At 57.8% G+C, this 15,289-nt stretch overlaps 1 protein-coding gene across 2 annotated transcripts; it reads right to left on the reverse strand.

Moving 5' to 3' along the window:
- Positions 1-714: 714 nt before the first annotated feature.
- On the reverse strand, positions 715-15,064 carry TBX3 (T-box transcription factor 3). Of its 2 annotated transcripts, XM_084868297.1 has the most exons (8): positions 13,279-15,064; positions 11,458-11,725; positions 10,458-10,517; positions 10,060-10,206; positions 8,025-8,101; positions 6,909-7,066; positions 4,793-5,481; positions 715-2,973 (listed from the first exon to the last, which is right to left on the reverse strand). In XM_084868297.1, exons 1-8 carry the CDS (start codon positions 13,653-13,655, stop codon positions 2,506-2,508), a joined length of 2,244 nt encoding a protein of 747 aa, XP_084724423.1. In that variant the 5' UTR covers positions 13,656-15,064; the 3' UTR covers positions 715-2,505. The 2 variants fall into 2 exon arrangements, with proteins under 2 accessions (XP_084724423.1, XP_084724424.1); XM_084868298.1 differs by lacking the exon at positions 10,458-10,517.
- Between the last annotated feature and the right edge of the window lie 225 nt (positions 15,065-15,289).

A 15,289-nucleotide genomic window follows, 5' to 3' on the forward strand; every position in this document is an offset into this window, starting at 1 on the left:
GTCAACTATGCGCCCTGGAGCTGCCCTTCCCCCCCCCCCCCCACACACACACACCCTCGCCTGACCCAGCCGAGCCGGGGAGCAGAGCCGCCGCTCTGCACGCACCGCTTCGGCCCGGGGCCTGGCCTGGCTGGGGCGCCTGGGTCAGCCTGGTCCCATCCGAGACCCCAGGGACCGCAGGGGGGACCCGCTGACAACTGGGGGGAATGGGGGGAAGGGGGGTTCGCCGCCTGGCCAAGCCCCGGCTGGGAGATTCGGAGAGGCTTTTTTGCGCACATTTTGTGGAGTTCCCAGATAGAGGGGGGAGAGAGGGAGAGGAAGGCTGAAACGAAAATGTACGCCCGTCCTCCTCCGGCGTCTCTGCGGTCGGGTTGTGTGGGAAACACGGACTTAGGGAGGGGAGCATTCTTTCCCCATTAAAACCGGAGTCTCCGAAATGGCTCTCCTAACCAGTTCCAATCAGCCCCCTTCCTGTCCCCCGTCCCGATCCCTAATTTAAAGGAAAAGTGATTTCAGATTGGGGCGGCTGGCTCCCTCGGCGGCTGCGGAGCCAGGGACTTTTGTTTTTAGCTTGGCAGCTTGAGTGACATCTCCTTCGGGTTCGGTGGGGGCGGTCTTAGTTACTTAAAGGCGAAGGGGAGAGGGGAGAGGGGGGCAGGAGAGGAAGCTCCGAGGTCCCTAAGAGAAAGCGAGGAAGGAACCAGGCCCAAAGAAGTCATTTCAATAAAAATTTATTGAAATTTCAAGACGTTTTTCAAGGGGGGGAGGGGGGATTACAGAAAACCAAAGAACTCATCGATTATAACACAAAATATACCTTCATGAGATTTTTTTTTCTCTTTAAACCATCTCAGCACCTGACTTTTGAACTGTGAATCCCTCTCTCTAGAGAGGCACCAATGCAAAAACACCATCGATATCGAAGACAGTAGTCCATGCCACTTGCTTTGGACGATAGGAGACCAGCACATACAGGTACAGGAGGAAAATCAGGAAGTCAAGCCACAGCCTCTGCAGCCCCCACCCTGGGGTCCCCCTCTCCCCCCAAGCAACCTCAGAACCACAAGGTGGGGGGTTACATTTTTAAGGAATTGAAGGTGGAACTGGGAAGTGGTTTTACCACCACCTCCCAAATTGTGGGAAAAACGCAATTACCACTTTTTCTCACACTTGGACATTTTTTAAGATTTTTTTTTTTTTTGCTTTTTTTTTTTTTTTTTGCGGACAACTGTTTTGAAAAGTGTGTTGGTGTTGGTGCAGAAAGTGATTTTTTCCTAGTTTCAAAAGCAATCCTGTGTGACCTTGAAATAAAAACCGACTACAGGAGTAATCCACACAGACCTGGACAGCTGGGGATCCTATTTACAGAGCTATGTACAGTGTCAATAAATTAAAGTTTAATTTTCCGAGCATTCATATTCCATCTATTTACAGGAGTTATCAAATAATTACATAAATACTTTTGCTAATAGTCTCGCTTCTTCTTTATTATTTTTTTTTTAACCTTGTTATTGCATATACACAGGAAAAGAGAAAGAACCGCCAGAGTGAGTGACAGGCAGGGATCCTGCTACGGAGAGCTTAGATAAAATAAACTCTTTTTTTTTTTTTCTCTGTGTTTCTTCCCCACCTCTTCCCCTTTAAATCGGCCGCCAACGAGAGGAGAGAGTCGGGGTAAGGGGCGTGGGGCCGTGTTCTTTCCCCTCTAAAAAGCAAGCATTCCAAAAGGAAAAACCACAAGTACATCGCTGTGGGAGCATGCAAGAAGAGACCTACAGTGGCTCTTAAAAACATCACAATATCAAAAAGGACACAGATTACCTTAAAAGAGAGACTAAACCAGGCGGGCAGAGGGGCGCCCCACCCCCACCCCGAAACAACGCTGCTTAGTCATGGATCGAGAACGGAGGATGGGCACGTCCCTAAAAAGTTTTCATCTTCCACAAACAGAATCCTGTTCACGTAGTAACTCATCTGTCCCTCCTCCGGTAGATACATAAGATATATTTTTTAAATTTTATTTGTTTCTGTTTTCACTGGACATGGTGAAGGAAAAAAATATATATATATAGATATATAAATCTGCACTGGGAGAGACACGTTTCAACACCCCCTCCCTCTCCATTCCCCCCACCCAGTGGGCATGGCGACACCTTTTCCTTCCCAGGCCCCCAGACCAGCCTCCTGGAGGCGCTCTGGGCAGACCAGCCTGAACTCACCACCCCTCCCCCCCACAAGGGCTCCGTGCCACAGACAGACGTTTCTGAGCCCCCAGAACCTGCGCCAGGCCTCCCGGATTACATACGGGGCTTGTTTCTAGCACATTCTCTGGGGGGGGGGGGGGAGAGTCTGGCAGGCACCCTGTCCCAGGCAGGGCCACTGCACTAAGCCCCGGGGGAGCTCACCCCACCACCCTCGAGCCCCGGGGTGTCGGGTTCACCCCACAAAGTGCACTGCAGCCGGGGACGGGCCTGGAATGAAGCGCCGGCGCCGCCGCGGAGGGGCCTAGGGGGAGGCGCTGCGGGACCTGTCGGGCTTGGCCTCCAGGCCGCTGACCAGCCGCTGGATGCTCTGCAGTTCGCTGGTGGCCGCCTCCTTCTCGGGCCCGAGTTTGGGCGACAGGGACACGGAGCTGGAGGAGAGCGTGGAGGAGCGGCTGTTGAGTTCCGAGCCCGAGTCCACGGCCACCGAGGCGGGGCTGGCGGCCAGCGCGGCGGCGGCGGCGGCCGCCTTGGCGTCCAGGGGCCCCGCGGCCATGGGCGGCAGCGCGGTGGCCAGCAGGCCGCTGCCGTCGGGGACCGGCACGGGGATGGAGTAGGGGCTGTAGCGCAGCCGCGGGCGCATGGTGTTGAGGTTGAGGAAGGGGTGGCGGTGCACGGAGCTGGAGGCCGCGGCGGAGGAGGCGGCGGCCGCGGCGGCCATGTACGTGTAGGGGTAAGGGAACAGGCTTCCGAAGGGCGACATGGCCAGGCCCTGGGGAGGGAAGAGAAACGCGGGCAGCGAGTCAGCGTGGAGGGGCTGCAGCCAGCCTGGGGGCTGCGTCCCCCAGCGCCTGGGGACCCCTCGGTGGAGTGGGCCAGCCCCGGTTCTCTAAGAGGATTTGGGGGGGTGGGAGGGGAGATGGAGAAGGGGGGAGGCCTCTTAGACCTGTTTCTCTAGCTCTACACCCTAGCTGTGTCACCTAGGCGGAGGTCCTTCCCTCCGTGTGCCTCCGCTTTCTCATATTAAGAAACAACAACAGGGAAATATTAAATAATTCATATACTATCGGGAACTTTGTGGGCATGCAATGAGCTAATGCCTTCAATATGCTCCTCGGGGGTGCCCGGCCAACAGGACGGATACACATGCTCGGGGTCAGTTGTTGCACCTGTCAAATGGGGCTGGGGTCAGTCTACCCCCCTCCCTGCCCCCCATGGTGGCCGAGTATGAACCAGAGGGCATGCCATATCCGGCATAATTATTTCTCATTCTCGGTCCCCTCCCGGACCCTTCCACTCCAACCCTGGACGTTTCAAAACAAAACAACACACACCAGAAAACAAACAAACTTAACAGGGAAGATCTCGAGCACAAGAAAACTGGGGGGGAGGAGGAGGGGGGGAGGGGGAGGAGGAGGAGGGGGACACCGTGTTTGCTACAAAACAGAGAGGAGAAGTCGCCCAGCCTGATAGGCTGGTGTGACAGGCAGAGAAACCGAGGCAGGCCCCAGGGCACAGGAACTGGCGAGCTAGCGAGGGGCAGAAGCAGGGTGTAAATCCAGGGACCTGGCCTGGGCCATTTCTGTGCCCCCACCCCCTTGAGGTGCCATCTGTGCCCTCAGGTCCCCCGCGGCCTGCTCTGCAGGAGGGGCCCGCGGAGGAGAGGGCAGGAATTGAGAAAGGCCAGGAACCAGCCCCTTCTTTTTTCCCCCCTCAGTCCCTTCCTCCCCTCCTCCCCGCGGAGAGGAGGCCAGCCCTGCCTCCTGGCTCCGGGAAGGGAGACAAATGTGCTCAGACAAAACACAAGGCCGGGGCGTGCAGAGCGCCTCCCGGAACCTTTCCACCAGTTCAGAGCGTTTCCAAGCGGCCGGGCCTGCCTGCCCCGGGCCACCCCGTGCCCCGGGCACAGCTGTCGGCGCCACACGGAGGCTGCCAGGCTGCCCCTCAGCCCCGCCATTTCCCACGTGTGCCCACCCCGTTAACCCTTCGGGGAACAGGCTGGCCCGTTCGGGACGGACGGGAGCAGGGGGGAAAGCTTCCAACGGGAGGAGAGGCTGAGGGGGGGAGGGGGGAGGGGGGAGGGCTTCCGTTCCCATCCCCGGGGAGTCCCTTCCGCTCCCCAGGCCTCGGCCTCTCCCTCCTCTGATTCCTCCTCTGACTGCAGCGCCGAAGAAGCTAAAATCACAGGCGCTGGGAAAGGCCCCGGAGTCGGAAGGCCTGGGGTAGAGCCACCCGCCACCCGCTGTGTGACCTCGGATAAGTTCCTCAGCCTCTCTGGGCCTCGTCTATAGAGCGGAGGTGATCACCGTACGTCAGCAGTCAGAGTAGATCAGGTACTCAGGAGAGTCCCTGGCACTAATTAAGTGCTGTGTGCAGTTCCTATTACCACCTGCCTACCTACTCTGCCAGAAACATCCCTTCCCTTAGGAAAAAAATTTAAGTATTTTTTTTGGGGGGGGAGGGGGGCAGTGTAAGCTGGCGATGCATCCAGGAGATACACCTTGCACCCAGCAATTACTCTCCTTTGAAGCTGCTAGACCAGGGGGCCGGGGCAGGGGCGGGGAGGAGGCGGGCGGAGGGAGCATACATACCTGCGAGGCCAGGACGTGCTGCTGGAGGTGGAAGGGCAGGGTGGCCGCCGACGCCCCCGACAGTCCCTGCGCCGCGGCGGCCGAGGCCATGGCCGTGGAGTCCAGGCCGGACACGCCGGTGGAGGCCCCGGACACGGTGGCCAGCAGGGGCCCCATGCCCGCGGCCATGCTGGAGAAGGCGCCCCCCATGGCGAACTGGCCGGGGTGCAGGAAGAGCGGGTGCCCGTTGAAGAACTGCTGGCCGGCCAGGCCGGGGGCGAAGCCGAGGCCGGGCAGGGGGCCCTGGCCCAGGTGCGCGGCGGCGGCGGCCGCGTCCGTCTGCACTGTGAGCGGCGCGAAGGCGGCCTCCTTGGCCGGCAGCGCCCGCGCCTCCTCGGCCTTGGCCGTGGCGGGGCCCTCGCGGCCGGGGCTCCGGCGCTCCTCGGCGCCCAGGCCGCGGGTGCTGGATGAGATGGTGGCCGGGCTGTGGCGGGAGTCGGGCGAGGCCTTGTCCAGCCGCCCGCCGTCCCGGGCCCGGCCGCCGGGCTCGGCCGCCGCGAAGAGGTGCGCCTTGCCCGCGGGGCTGCCCTTGTCGCGGCCCGGCTCCTCCGACGTGGTGGTGGAGATCTTGGCCGCGTCGCAGGCCTCCGGGCCGTGCTCCTCTCTGCTCTCGGCCTCGGCGTCGCTCTCGCCCTCGCTGGGACACAGATCTGCCAAAGGAGGGGGGTGGGGGGTGCGAGAGAACGTGGGACCCCCTGCCTTACGTCTGGACACGCCAGGCGGGGCCCGTGGAAGCCAGCTCCCCGTTAGGACACCTGGATGGCCTGCTCACGAGCTGGGTACTAACACCCGGCAAGCCCCTTAACCTCCCTCCTGCCTCAGTTTTCTCATCTGCAAAATGGGAGTGGTGACACTCCCGCGACTTTGAGTGGAAAGATTCAATAAGCTGATTGATAATGGAGATGGACCACCAGGCCCTCCCCCCATCGACACCTCTCTCAAATGGTAATGGGTTTGACGATTTTTTTTTTTTTTTTTTTTTTTTACAGGCAGGGATTGAGCTCCCAGGGCTGATCAGACTACCTGGACTTGCCTTTCAATTGCAAATTTCCTTTTTTTTAAATAAAAAGGGACTCACGGTGGGAACACCTCCTAGCCACCATCCGGGTCTTTGTTTGGGGACTGATCAGGGCCTCCCACAAATTAGTGAATTCTTTGGGGAGGGTTTGTGTGGAGAGAACCCTGACATCGGGTTGGTGGGGGCAACAACGAACTCACACACACACCCAGAGGAGCCTCCAAGGGTATCGGGCGGCCCCCCACCCTGCCCCTATCTTCCCCCCCCCTCTCCCCGCGACAATCCCAGAGGCTCCTTCTGCTTTCACCACACCCTCGGTGGGTGTCCTACCAGAAAAAAAAAAAAAAAGGCAAAGGGATCTTATGTTTAAAGCTTAAATGGATTGAGGGACATAAAGGACTCCCATTTGATGAAACGGAAAAACAGGTCTCTTCCCACTGCCAGAGCGTGTGTGTGTCTTTCCAGATAAATAGTTCTTTGCTCTTTAAACACAGGAAACCGACTGGGGATTTGAACCATCTTGTCCCCTGCCGACCCCTCCCCTCCCTCCGGGACGCAGACCCCCAGAGGTCCTGCCCCTCACAGGTTGGGGCTCTACCTCCAGGGTGTGTTCTGGGTCCCTTTCCCTTTCCAGGTGGCCGAGAACCCTGGCCTCCCTCCCCCACCCACCCCAGCCCAACACCTTTGACTTCGGAGTTCAAAGATGGCAGAGTCAGTAGTTGTTTGGAAACAGTGTGTGTTAGGGGGAGGGGGGGCTGGGGGGGGGTCCAGTCATGTTTTCTAAGCTGCCCCCACCAACAGGGAATATACAGACACCACCCTCCTCCTCTCAGCCAAACTGAGGTTTGCGGGAAGGGGTTCTTGCACTCCTTATACCAGCTCAGGAAGGAGGGCACACCTGGCCCCCTTCGCAGCGCTGGCTCCTGTGCAGGGACTTCTAGGAAGGTCTGCAGGTTTTGAGGGGCCAGCTCCCTGCTGGGTGCCCCAGCCCCCAACTCTCCCAGGCCTCCACCCACGGTCTGGAGTCCCGAAGCCACCCAGGTGCCCAGGCCGGCTTACCTTTGAGGTTGGAGGTGCCCACGGTGGAGACGGCCGGGGAGGAGGACTGGGCGAAGCAGCTGAAGGCCGCCTGCTCGCTGGAGGACTCGTCCGAGGTGCCGGTGTCCTTTTTGTGGCGGTCCTCGTACACCCTCATGGACTGGAGGGTGAGCTGTTTTCTGCGGAAGCCCACGCCGGGCGTGAGGACAGACCGTCCATCCCCGCGTCTCCCCCTCTCCCCAGAGGGGCACACCTCACCCTGGCACTCACTCTGCCCCCTGCCTGCCCGGGGACAGCCACGGGGACCCACACACTGTTCTGGACCCTCTCCCTGGCTGGAGACGGTGGCCCAGGGGGGTGGGGTGTGACTTGGTTCGTGCAGGCTTAAGGTGCATGCCCTCAAGATCAGGGTTTCCTTGGGGAAAGGGCCCGGGCGTGGGCTGTGATTGGGTTTAAAAACAAAAAGCCGACCTAAGGAAGTGGCTATTTCACGCTGCACTTATCTGGGATCCGCTCCTACGAATTGGATTGGGGGGTGAAAAAACCTGTTTAGACACTAGAAATCACTTCTTAGCGCCTGCCCCTCCCTCAGGCGGTAGGTTAAAAACTTGGGTTAATTTTCTGGATTTTAGAAATTCCTTGAGCGCGGGTGGGGGCAGGGAGAGCTCCTTTCACAGACTCTCGGGCTGCCTGCTGGATGCAAAATGATCCCTGTACCCGCAAAGGAGGGGGCTCCCCCAGATTGCTCCGGGGGCCTCGGTTCTGTCTGCTGGTATTTGCAAGAATTCCAAAGCATGTTTGTGGATGGCTGAGTTCTTTCCTGGGACCTGTCCATGGGTAACTCCGATGGATTAGGAATTAATGGCACCCGCGTATAACTGATTACCCCTGTCCGTCTTCTCCATAGAGAACCTCGGGGTGGCCTAAGGTCCTTGAAGGTGACGTGTAGGTGGTGCAAGCAATCGTGGACAGACTTCAGCAAGCACGTGGCAGAGGGCAGTTCATGACCGCCTTCCCCTCTCTCCCCTGATAAGAGGGCCTGCACCCCACCTTTGAAGAGGCCTGCACCCCACCGCTGAAGAATACCGAAGTGATTCTTCCAAATGACCCGAGAGAGAAGTAACTGCCCCAGCTCACCTTTTCTCTCTCCTGCCATTCCCCGTGTCCCGGAATCCTTTTGCGAAAGGGTTGTTGTCTATTTTTAACTGGGTTATCTAGAGGAGGACACACAAGCAAGAAAGACACGTTGGCCTGGTTTTCTAGAATGTTCTGAAGTGTTTCCCCTCCACTTAGCAGTTCGCTAGAAGTCTGGCTGCCCACAGGAGAGGTCGCTGGGATGTGCGAGGTTAAAGAGCAAGGGTGAGGGGTTACAGGCAGATGTGTGGAGGGCGCCCTCTTCCCCCCCCCCCTAAAATCCCGGGGACTCTCCCATTGGGGCCAAACCAGGACCCCAAGCTGCAATGACCCCGCCTGGGAAGTGCCTCCTTCTTTAATCTGACAGCTTGGGCTTAGAAATGGAAAAGTTGTCAGAATTGTCAAAAGGGAAGACAACCTGTAGATGCGAAAGGTATGCTTTCATTTTGCATTTTTTTTTTAATACCGTGCAATTAATCATCAGATACGCTGTGGCACATTGCTTAGCCCCACACACCACACACACACACACACACACACACACACCATACACTCCAGCCTTTTTCTGTGAATCTAATACGATGATTTATGGGGTTTGGCTACCCTGATGCCAGAGTGGGCTTCATGGTTTGTTCCTGGACGGGGTGGGTGCCCGAGGAGGAGTTATAATATGGACAATTGCAGATCTAAAAGGACGGGGTGACCCATGGAAGCATTTGTTTTCATTTACATGCTTCTGCCACGGCCATTAGGTAGGGAAGGCCCTGGTCGCTTTGTCTGATCAAAAAATGGCTACAATTGATTGTTACAGTAACAAGGTCAGGCTCCGGGGCTCTGGGGCGAGAGGGAGAGTGCACTCCGTGGGCTGAGGTGAAATGCTTCCAAATCCCTTCCCTTTGGGGGATCATAATGGGCCTAGAGGTCCCTGGAGGAGGCAAAGGGCCCCCCGGGCTGGATCCCAGTCCTTGGGATAAATGTGGGTGCGCTTAGATCTGCAGGGACAGGAGGCGGAGATACCTCAATCCCCAGACTGAGCTCCACAGGGGAACAGCCGGCCCCAGAGGAACCCCCTGGAGTGACAGCGAATTCAAAACACAGGGTGTTGTCCCCGGAGCGGCCCTCTCCCTGGGACCAGGATTCCGAAGCTGAAGAGTAAGAGTTCCCAACGCCCCCTCTCCCTTCCCCAATCACCGCCTGCTAAAAGCGTCTCTGTGCTCCGTGCCCATGACCTTCAGGCCACCATCACTGTGCATACCAGGTGCTGCCCCGGCGGTTCCATTTGGGGACACTCCTAATCCCGGCCTCGGGCCCGGGAGAGGGGGGGGGGGGAACCAAACTTCCAACGAAGTGGTGGCTTTGGTCACCTCCTCTCAACAGCTTCAGACAACTCAATTAGTATGACCCTGTGATCAGAGTAAGTTTTTCCACACACACACACACACACACACACACACACGCACAGACACGACACGCCATAAAAAACACAGCAGCATGGAAGGTAATAGAAACCAGACCGGCTCCTCGCGGGTTTCTGGCTAAGAAAAGAGACGCGGCTTCCATGGGGTCCTCCTCCCAGGATCCCCCATGGCCTCTGCCTCAAACCCTGAGCGGGTTCCTTTGGGAACCTGGTTTCTGGAGCCTTCCCCCTGAAGGGGAAGAGGATAAACCTCTTCGGGACAAACAGGAGAAAGCCCTGGGGTCAAGGGTGGGGGTGGGGGTGGGGCAGCGAGGGTGGCACCAGACCCCGGTCCCTGGGAGCTGCTCCCGGACACAGAGTTAGTTTGGCATGGTTTCTGGTCCCTCCGCCTTGAATCCTAGCTGGTCAAGTGGTTGTTCTGCTGCTGTTCTTTTTTTCTTTTCTTTTCCTTCTGCCTCTGCGGTGTTTCGGTTCCCTTTCCCCACTCCCCAAAGCTCCACGGACAGTCCGATGGTAAAAGAAAATGCAGGACCCCCATCCCAATGCTTGCCCGCCCCCAAAGCAGCTGAAAGGGCAGGAGTGGGCTCACCTTTAGGGCCCCCCAAAAGCGCCTTTGATTACCTTGTCGTTCTGGTACGCTGTCACAGCGATGAATTCGGTTTCGGGGAACAAGTAGGTCCGGAAGGTACTGTACGGGAGTTTCAGGATGTCATTGGCTCTCACGATATGAAATCGGGGCTGGTATTTGTGCATGGAGTTGAGGATGGTCTGCAGGGGCAGGCGGAGGAGAGAGACACAGCGAAAAGGGGGGTGCTGAGCAGGACAGATGGGACCCTCGGACCCCTGCCAGGCTACCAGCTACCCCACCGGAGGGCACCGCGCCTGAGCCCCCCTCCAGGGGCACTTGTCACTCCACCAGCGCAACCTTCTGGAGAATCCGAATTGCTCCTCAGCTTTCCACCGGGTCCCCCCCACCCTCGCCATCTCAGGTTCAATCCGAACCTTGAACCCTAGCCTACCTGAGTACCAAAACTATAATTCCCCTGCCACGTTGCGTGATCGCTTGGGAAGGCCAAAGTCTTAAAAGACAGAAAAAAAAAACAAACATGCATTTTAATTTGCAAAAATGATTCAGTCCTTTAAGCGTTCGCTAATTGACGAGCCCAATCCACTTAGAGCCCAGGGCGGCCGGACTCGGCGGAGGAATATTTATGCTCTAATCAAATCAAGGGCCTCCAATGCAATTCCTGCCGCTCGGAAGAAAATTTCCGGGCCCTCCTCCCCTTCCCGGGCCTAATCTTCCAGCTTATTGCTCGCTTATCGCTGTTTATTTTTGTGGAAATGTTGGGGAGGGTAGGGGCCCGGGGCGGAAGGTCCTTTGCTTGACTTTTTTAACAAGCCATCCGCCTCTTCTGGACGTGTCTTAAGTACGCTCCCACCAAATATATAAATATACTCCCAACACACACACACACCACACACACACATAATTTTGATTCTGGAGGTCCGTCTCATTTCTAGTAAAACCTGATTCTCACTCAAGCCCAATGCTTTTTCGAGTAAAAGAAGAAGGGGAAAAAAAAAGTCTTTCCCCATATGCAACTTTCACACTCTTCCCAAGAAATACGATGGCTGATTTCAAAAGAGAAGGAGGAGGAGGATCTGAAAACCCTGATGCACACACATTGCTTTTTTAAAAAAAAAAAAAATACCGAGTTTCTAAGGATTGGCTTTGAACTTCCACGGCCGGGGCAGGCATTGCCCAAGCCCTACAAGTGCCCCAGAACAGGAGCCCTGCTTTCAGAGCGGCCGGGCCTTCGCTTCTCAGAAGAGAAACACACTCTGCTACGAACCCAACACGTTCCCTACCTTTGGCCCCAGAGAGGCCAAGAGAAGCCTGAGCAGAAACTCACGATTTTTACCAGGCCAGGGGGGATTGGGGGTAACCCTGCCTGGGCTAGAGCAGAGAAAGAGAACTTTTTATTATTTTTTTTTAGGGAGAGGATCGAGGAAACTTACAAATCCGTGCTTGTCCGAAATGTTGTTGGTGAGTTTCAGTTTGTGGAAAGTGACCACTTTGGACATCCACTGCTCCCCGGTGGCCGGGCTGTCCGGGTGGATGTACATTCTCTTTGGCATCTCGGGGTCAGCCTTACCCGCCACCATCCACCGGGAATTGTGGAATTTGTATCGACAGTCATCGGCAGCGATAATGTCCATCAACAAAATGTACTTGGCTTTCTTATCCAGCCCAGAACACCTTACTTTAAAGGGGGGAAACATTCGCCTGCAATAGGAGAGGGGTGGGGAGAGAAAGGGAAATGAAGTCACTAGGACGCTCGGGTTGGATTCTCTATGTACCCTGAAATATTGAAATCAAATCTAAACTGCACGGGGACAAGGTTACGTTTCAGAGCGGAGCGGCTGCTTGCTGCAGCAGCAGGAGTATCCAACAGAGTTTCATTTATCTTTAAAATGTCTCGAGACTTCAAAACAAGTTGAGGGGTAGCATTCCACTTCTCTACATGGTCTCCTCTTTTCTTTACATGTTTCCCTGTCCGTGTGCATGCATAGGTTCTTGCCTCTGCCTCTTCCCTGTCTGTCTAACGCTGTACCGCACCCAGGGTAGGGTTTTAGAAGTGCGGCCAGTGGAAGCCGGGGTTTTCCCCCGCTTGTCCGGGAGAAAAGGCTCCCCTGATCAAGGAAATGAACCTCCAGTTTCTTCCGAGCAGCAATCCCGCTGCTGGCGAAAAATGAAACTGGACTTGGGCGCCTTCTGAAGCCGAATTTTGTGGCTTAGGGTGCAACTCCCGGGCCTTACAACCAGCCCGCCTGCCGGACGGAGCTCACCCCGTTCCCCCTCGGCACAGGCCGGTCCCGAACGGCCAGCCTGGGCCACCAACCACCGCCTACTCCCCAGAAGTGCTGGGGTTCAGAAGGACTGGGGTTCTATCCTCACGACTTAGAAGGAAGCACTTCTCTGGGGAAACTGGCTACACGTCTCCTGGGGTTCAGGGGTTTTGTCCCCAACTTTGGCCTCCTATAACTTGGACAGTCAGAAGGCTGAAGGCACCGTGAACGGGTGTTTTATCTCTACTCTTTCAACTGGATGCCTCGATCGACTTCAAGGCCATAAAAAGAAAAAAATCAGCGATTTTCAGGCAAGGACCTCTGTGTAAAATTAGGGTTGGGAATATGTGCACACAAAACAGAAGCATGTGTCTAGATCTTCCCAGTGGCTCCTGGAGTCTGCAAACATAATCTCAAGGATCCCCGAATCGCCCGCTGAACTCTCCCTTGGATCAGGGACACGTGAAGCGGCGTGGACAAACCAACCCAGGGACTCCTCTGTGCCCGGCAGCCACTGGCTCAGGCCCCCTCAGGCCCCGGAGGCCGGTCTGGCGGACAGAAAGAGCCGGGAGAAGCTGGTGTCAGGCCTCTTGCTCGCACACAAAAGAAAGGGGCTTTTAAGTTTTTCTCTCTGAGCTCAAAATGAGGCAGACAAAAACCCACAACATCAACAAGGCCAGCGGGAGGTTCCAGAAAGGTTTGAACAGGGAGACTGATGCAGAGAAGTCTGGGCTCTACCTAAAACTCTATCCAGCCCGGAGCCCAGGCTGCAGAGTTAGGCAGGGAACGCCAGCGCCCGCTGACACCCAGGTAGGCTGAGATTGCCTGCCACGGGCCAGGCCCGGGCGCCTGTGCACAGCTCCAGGGGCACCCAAGTTTTCCTGCAAAGCCACCAGGACTGACAAACGCGCTGATCCGGGAGGACAGAGAGAGAGAGAAAGGGAGGAAAGACCCTCCAAGAGTTTGTGGAGGGTTCCTCTGCGCGCTTACCTTCCCGACTTGGTAATGACCATCTCCGTGCCCCGCTTGTGGAACTGATCCCAAAGTTCTTTGGCCTCGAGGTGCACCTTGGGGTCGTCCTCCACCTCCTCCTCGGGCTCCATGGTCTTCAGAGGCCTCAGATGCGCCTGGGGCCCCAGGGACGAGAAAGGGATGCCCGTCTCGGCCGCCCCCACCAGCTGATCCATGATCGGCTTGGCCAGGGCACCGGGCAGCGAGAGCGCGGCGGCGCCGTTGGGAGGCAGCGTCAGCGCGGGGAAGAAGGGCGGCTGGTGCCCCAGCACCGCGCTCATGGCGAAGTCCGGCGCCCGGTGAGGTAGGAACGGATGGTAGGCCATGCTTGTCCCAGGGATGACCGGATCTCTCATGGAGAGGTCCCTCCACTCCGGGCGGGGCGCTGGGCTTCGGCGGGGACAAGTCCGCAGCTGCTGTTTTTTGTTTGGATTAACAGCAGCACATAGTTTACAAAAAAAAAAAAATAGGCAAAAAAAAAGGAAACAAAATCACAACAAAAGCGCCTCGCAGGGAGGGTGTTCAGTGTCTCAGTGTCTTTGGGAGAGGAGAACGCCGCTTTTAAAGGGGGCGAGGCGAGCGATCGGGAGACATGGTCGCGGGGTGCCTGTTCTGGCGTTGGGCGCGTTGAAAAAGCCGACCTGCGAACCGGTTCCGGGGGCGCCCGAGCCCCGCTGGCTGCTCGGCTCCAACCGGACCCTTAGCCCCGGGTCCCGGGAGCCGCGCGCCCCAGCCCCCAGGTCTTTGTTGCAAACGCGAACGGTCCTCCTCCTCCTCGGAGACTTTTTTTTTTTTTTGTCTTTTCTTCTCCTTCTTCGCCCCCCGCCCTCCTCTCTCTTCCCCTCTCCTCCTCCTCCTCCTCCTCACAGGAGGCGCCGGACCCCCAGCTGGAACCGCCGGCGGCGGCGAGACAGCGGAAAAAGTCTCTCTCCTTAAAAAAAAAAAATCTCTGATCGAAGAAGCCCTCTCCGAGCAGCGCTATCAAAACTTGAAACTGCACACGGGCTTCCGTCCGCCGCCTCCTCCTCCTCCTCCTCCTCCGCCTTCCTCCGCTCCGAGCCTCCTCCGGAGGGTGTCCGGGTTTCAATCCGAATCCGGCCGCGCTCCTCTGCGCCCGCGCCTGCCCGCCTTCCGTGTCCTAAAACCGTGAGCGAATTCGCTTCCTAAATCTGCGTCCAGACGCGCACGGGGTTAGGGAGTCTGGAGAGGGAGGGGGGGGAGGGTGGCGAAGAGAAAGGAGGGCGAGATCGAAAGAGAGAGACAGAGAGAGAGGCACGGACGGAGCGGGAGAGGGAGAAGAGGAGAGGGAGGGAGCGAGCCGGGCCGGCCAGAGCTGCTCGCCACCCTCCGCCGCCTCTAGAATTCCCGGGGCGTCTGCTCGGCGGCTCTAGAAGGTCGGGCTGTGCTCGGGGCCGCGGGGAGCCGGGGGCCTCTTGATTGGCTCTTTGACGCTTTCGGACCAATTGTGTGGCCGCATAGGCGTGGTTTTCACAGGTCGAGTGCTGGGAGGGAGAGGGCCGAGTTATAAAAAGAAGGTGTCGGAAACGGCAACGTCGCTGCTGCTGCCGCATCGGTACTACGGCCCGTCCCGCGGATATGTCAACATGATCTGGGGCGGGGGGCGGGGGGCGGGGGGCGGGGGGCGGGCGCCGCCGGGGAGCGCGCGTCCCGGGCCGCCTCTAGGTGGCTGATCCAGAGATCGCCGCCGCCGCCGCAGCCCCAGAGCTGCTCGCTCTCGCCTGTTCTCGCTCAGCCCCAAGTCTGAAATGCCTCAGTCCTCCAGCCCGGGGATCCAGGGAGGAAGGAGGCCGGGCCCGGGAGGAAGGGGTGGGAGGAGGGAGCAGGGAGCGAGCCGCGCCGGGAAGGCGGAGAGGACGCCGGGCGCCGGGCAGGGGCGCTCGCCTCTCGCGCGCGCGCTCGGCTCGCCTCTCCGCCGCCGCCGCCGCGGCTGTTTCTCTCTCTCCCGCTGACCCTCTGATACTAACCGGCC

Source organism: Pipistrellus hanaki (genome assembly GCF_964339955.1).
Source record: "Pipistrellus hanaki genome assembly, chromosome: 19".
Lineage (NCBI taxonomy): Eukaryota > Metazoa > Chordata > Mammalia > Chiroptera > Vespertilionidae > Pipistrellus > Pipistrellus hanaki.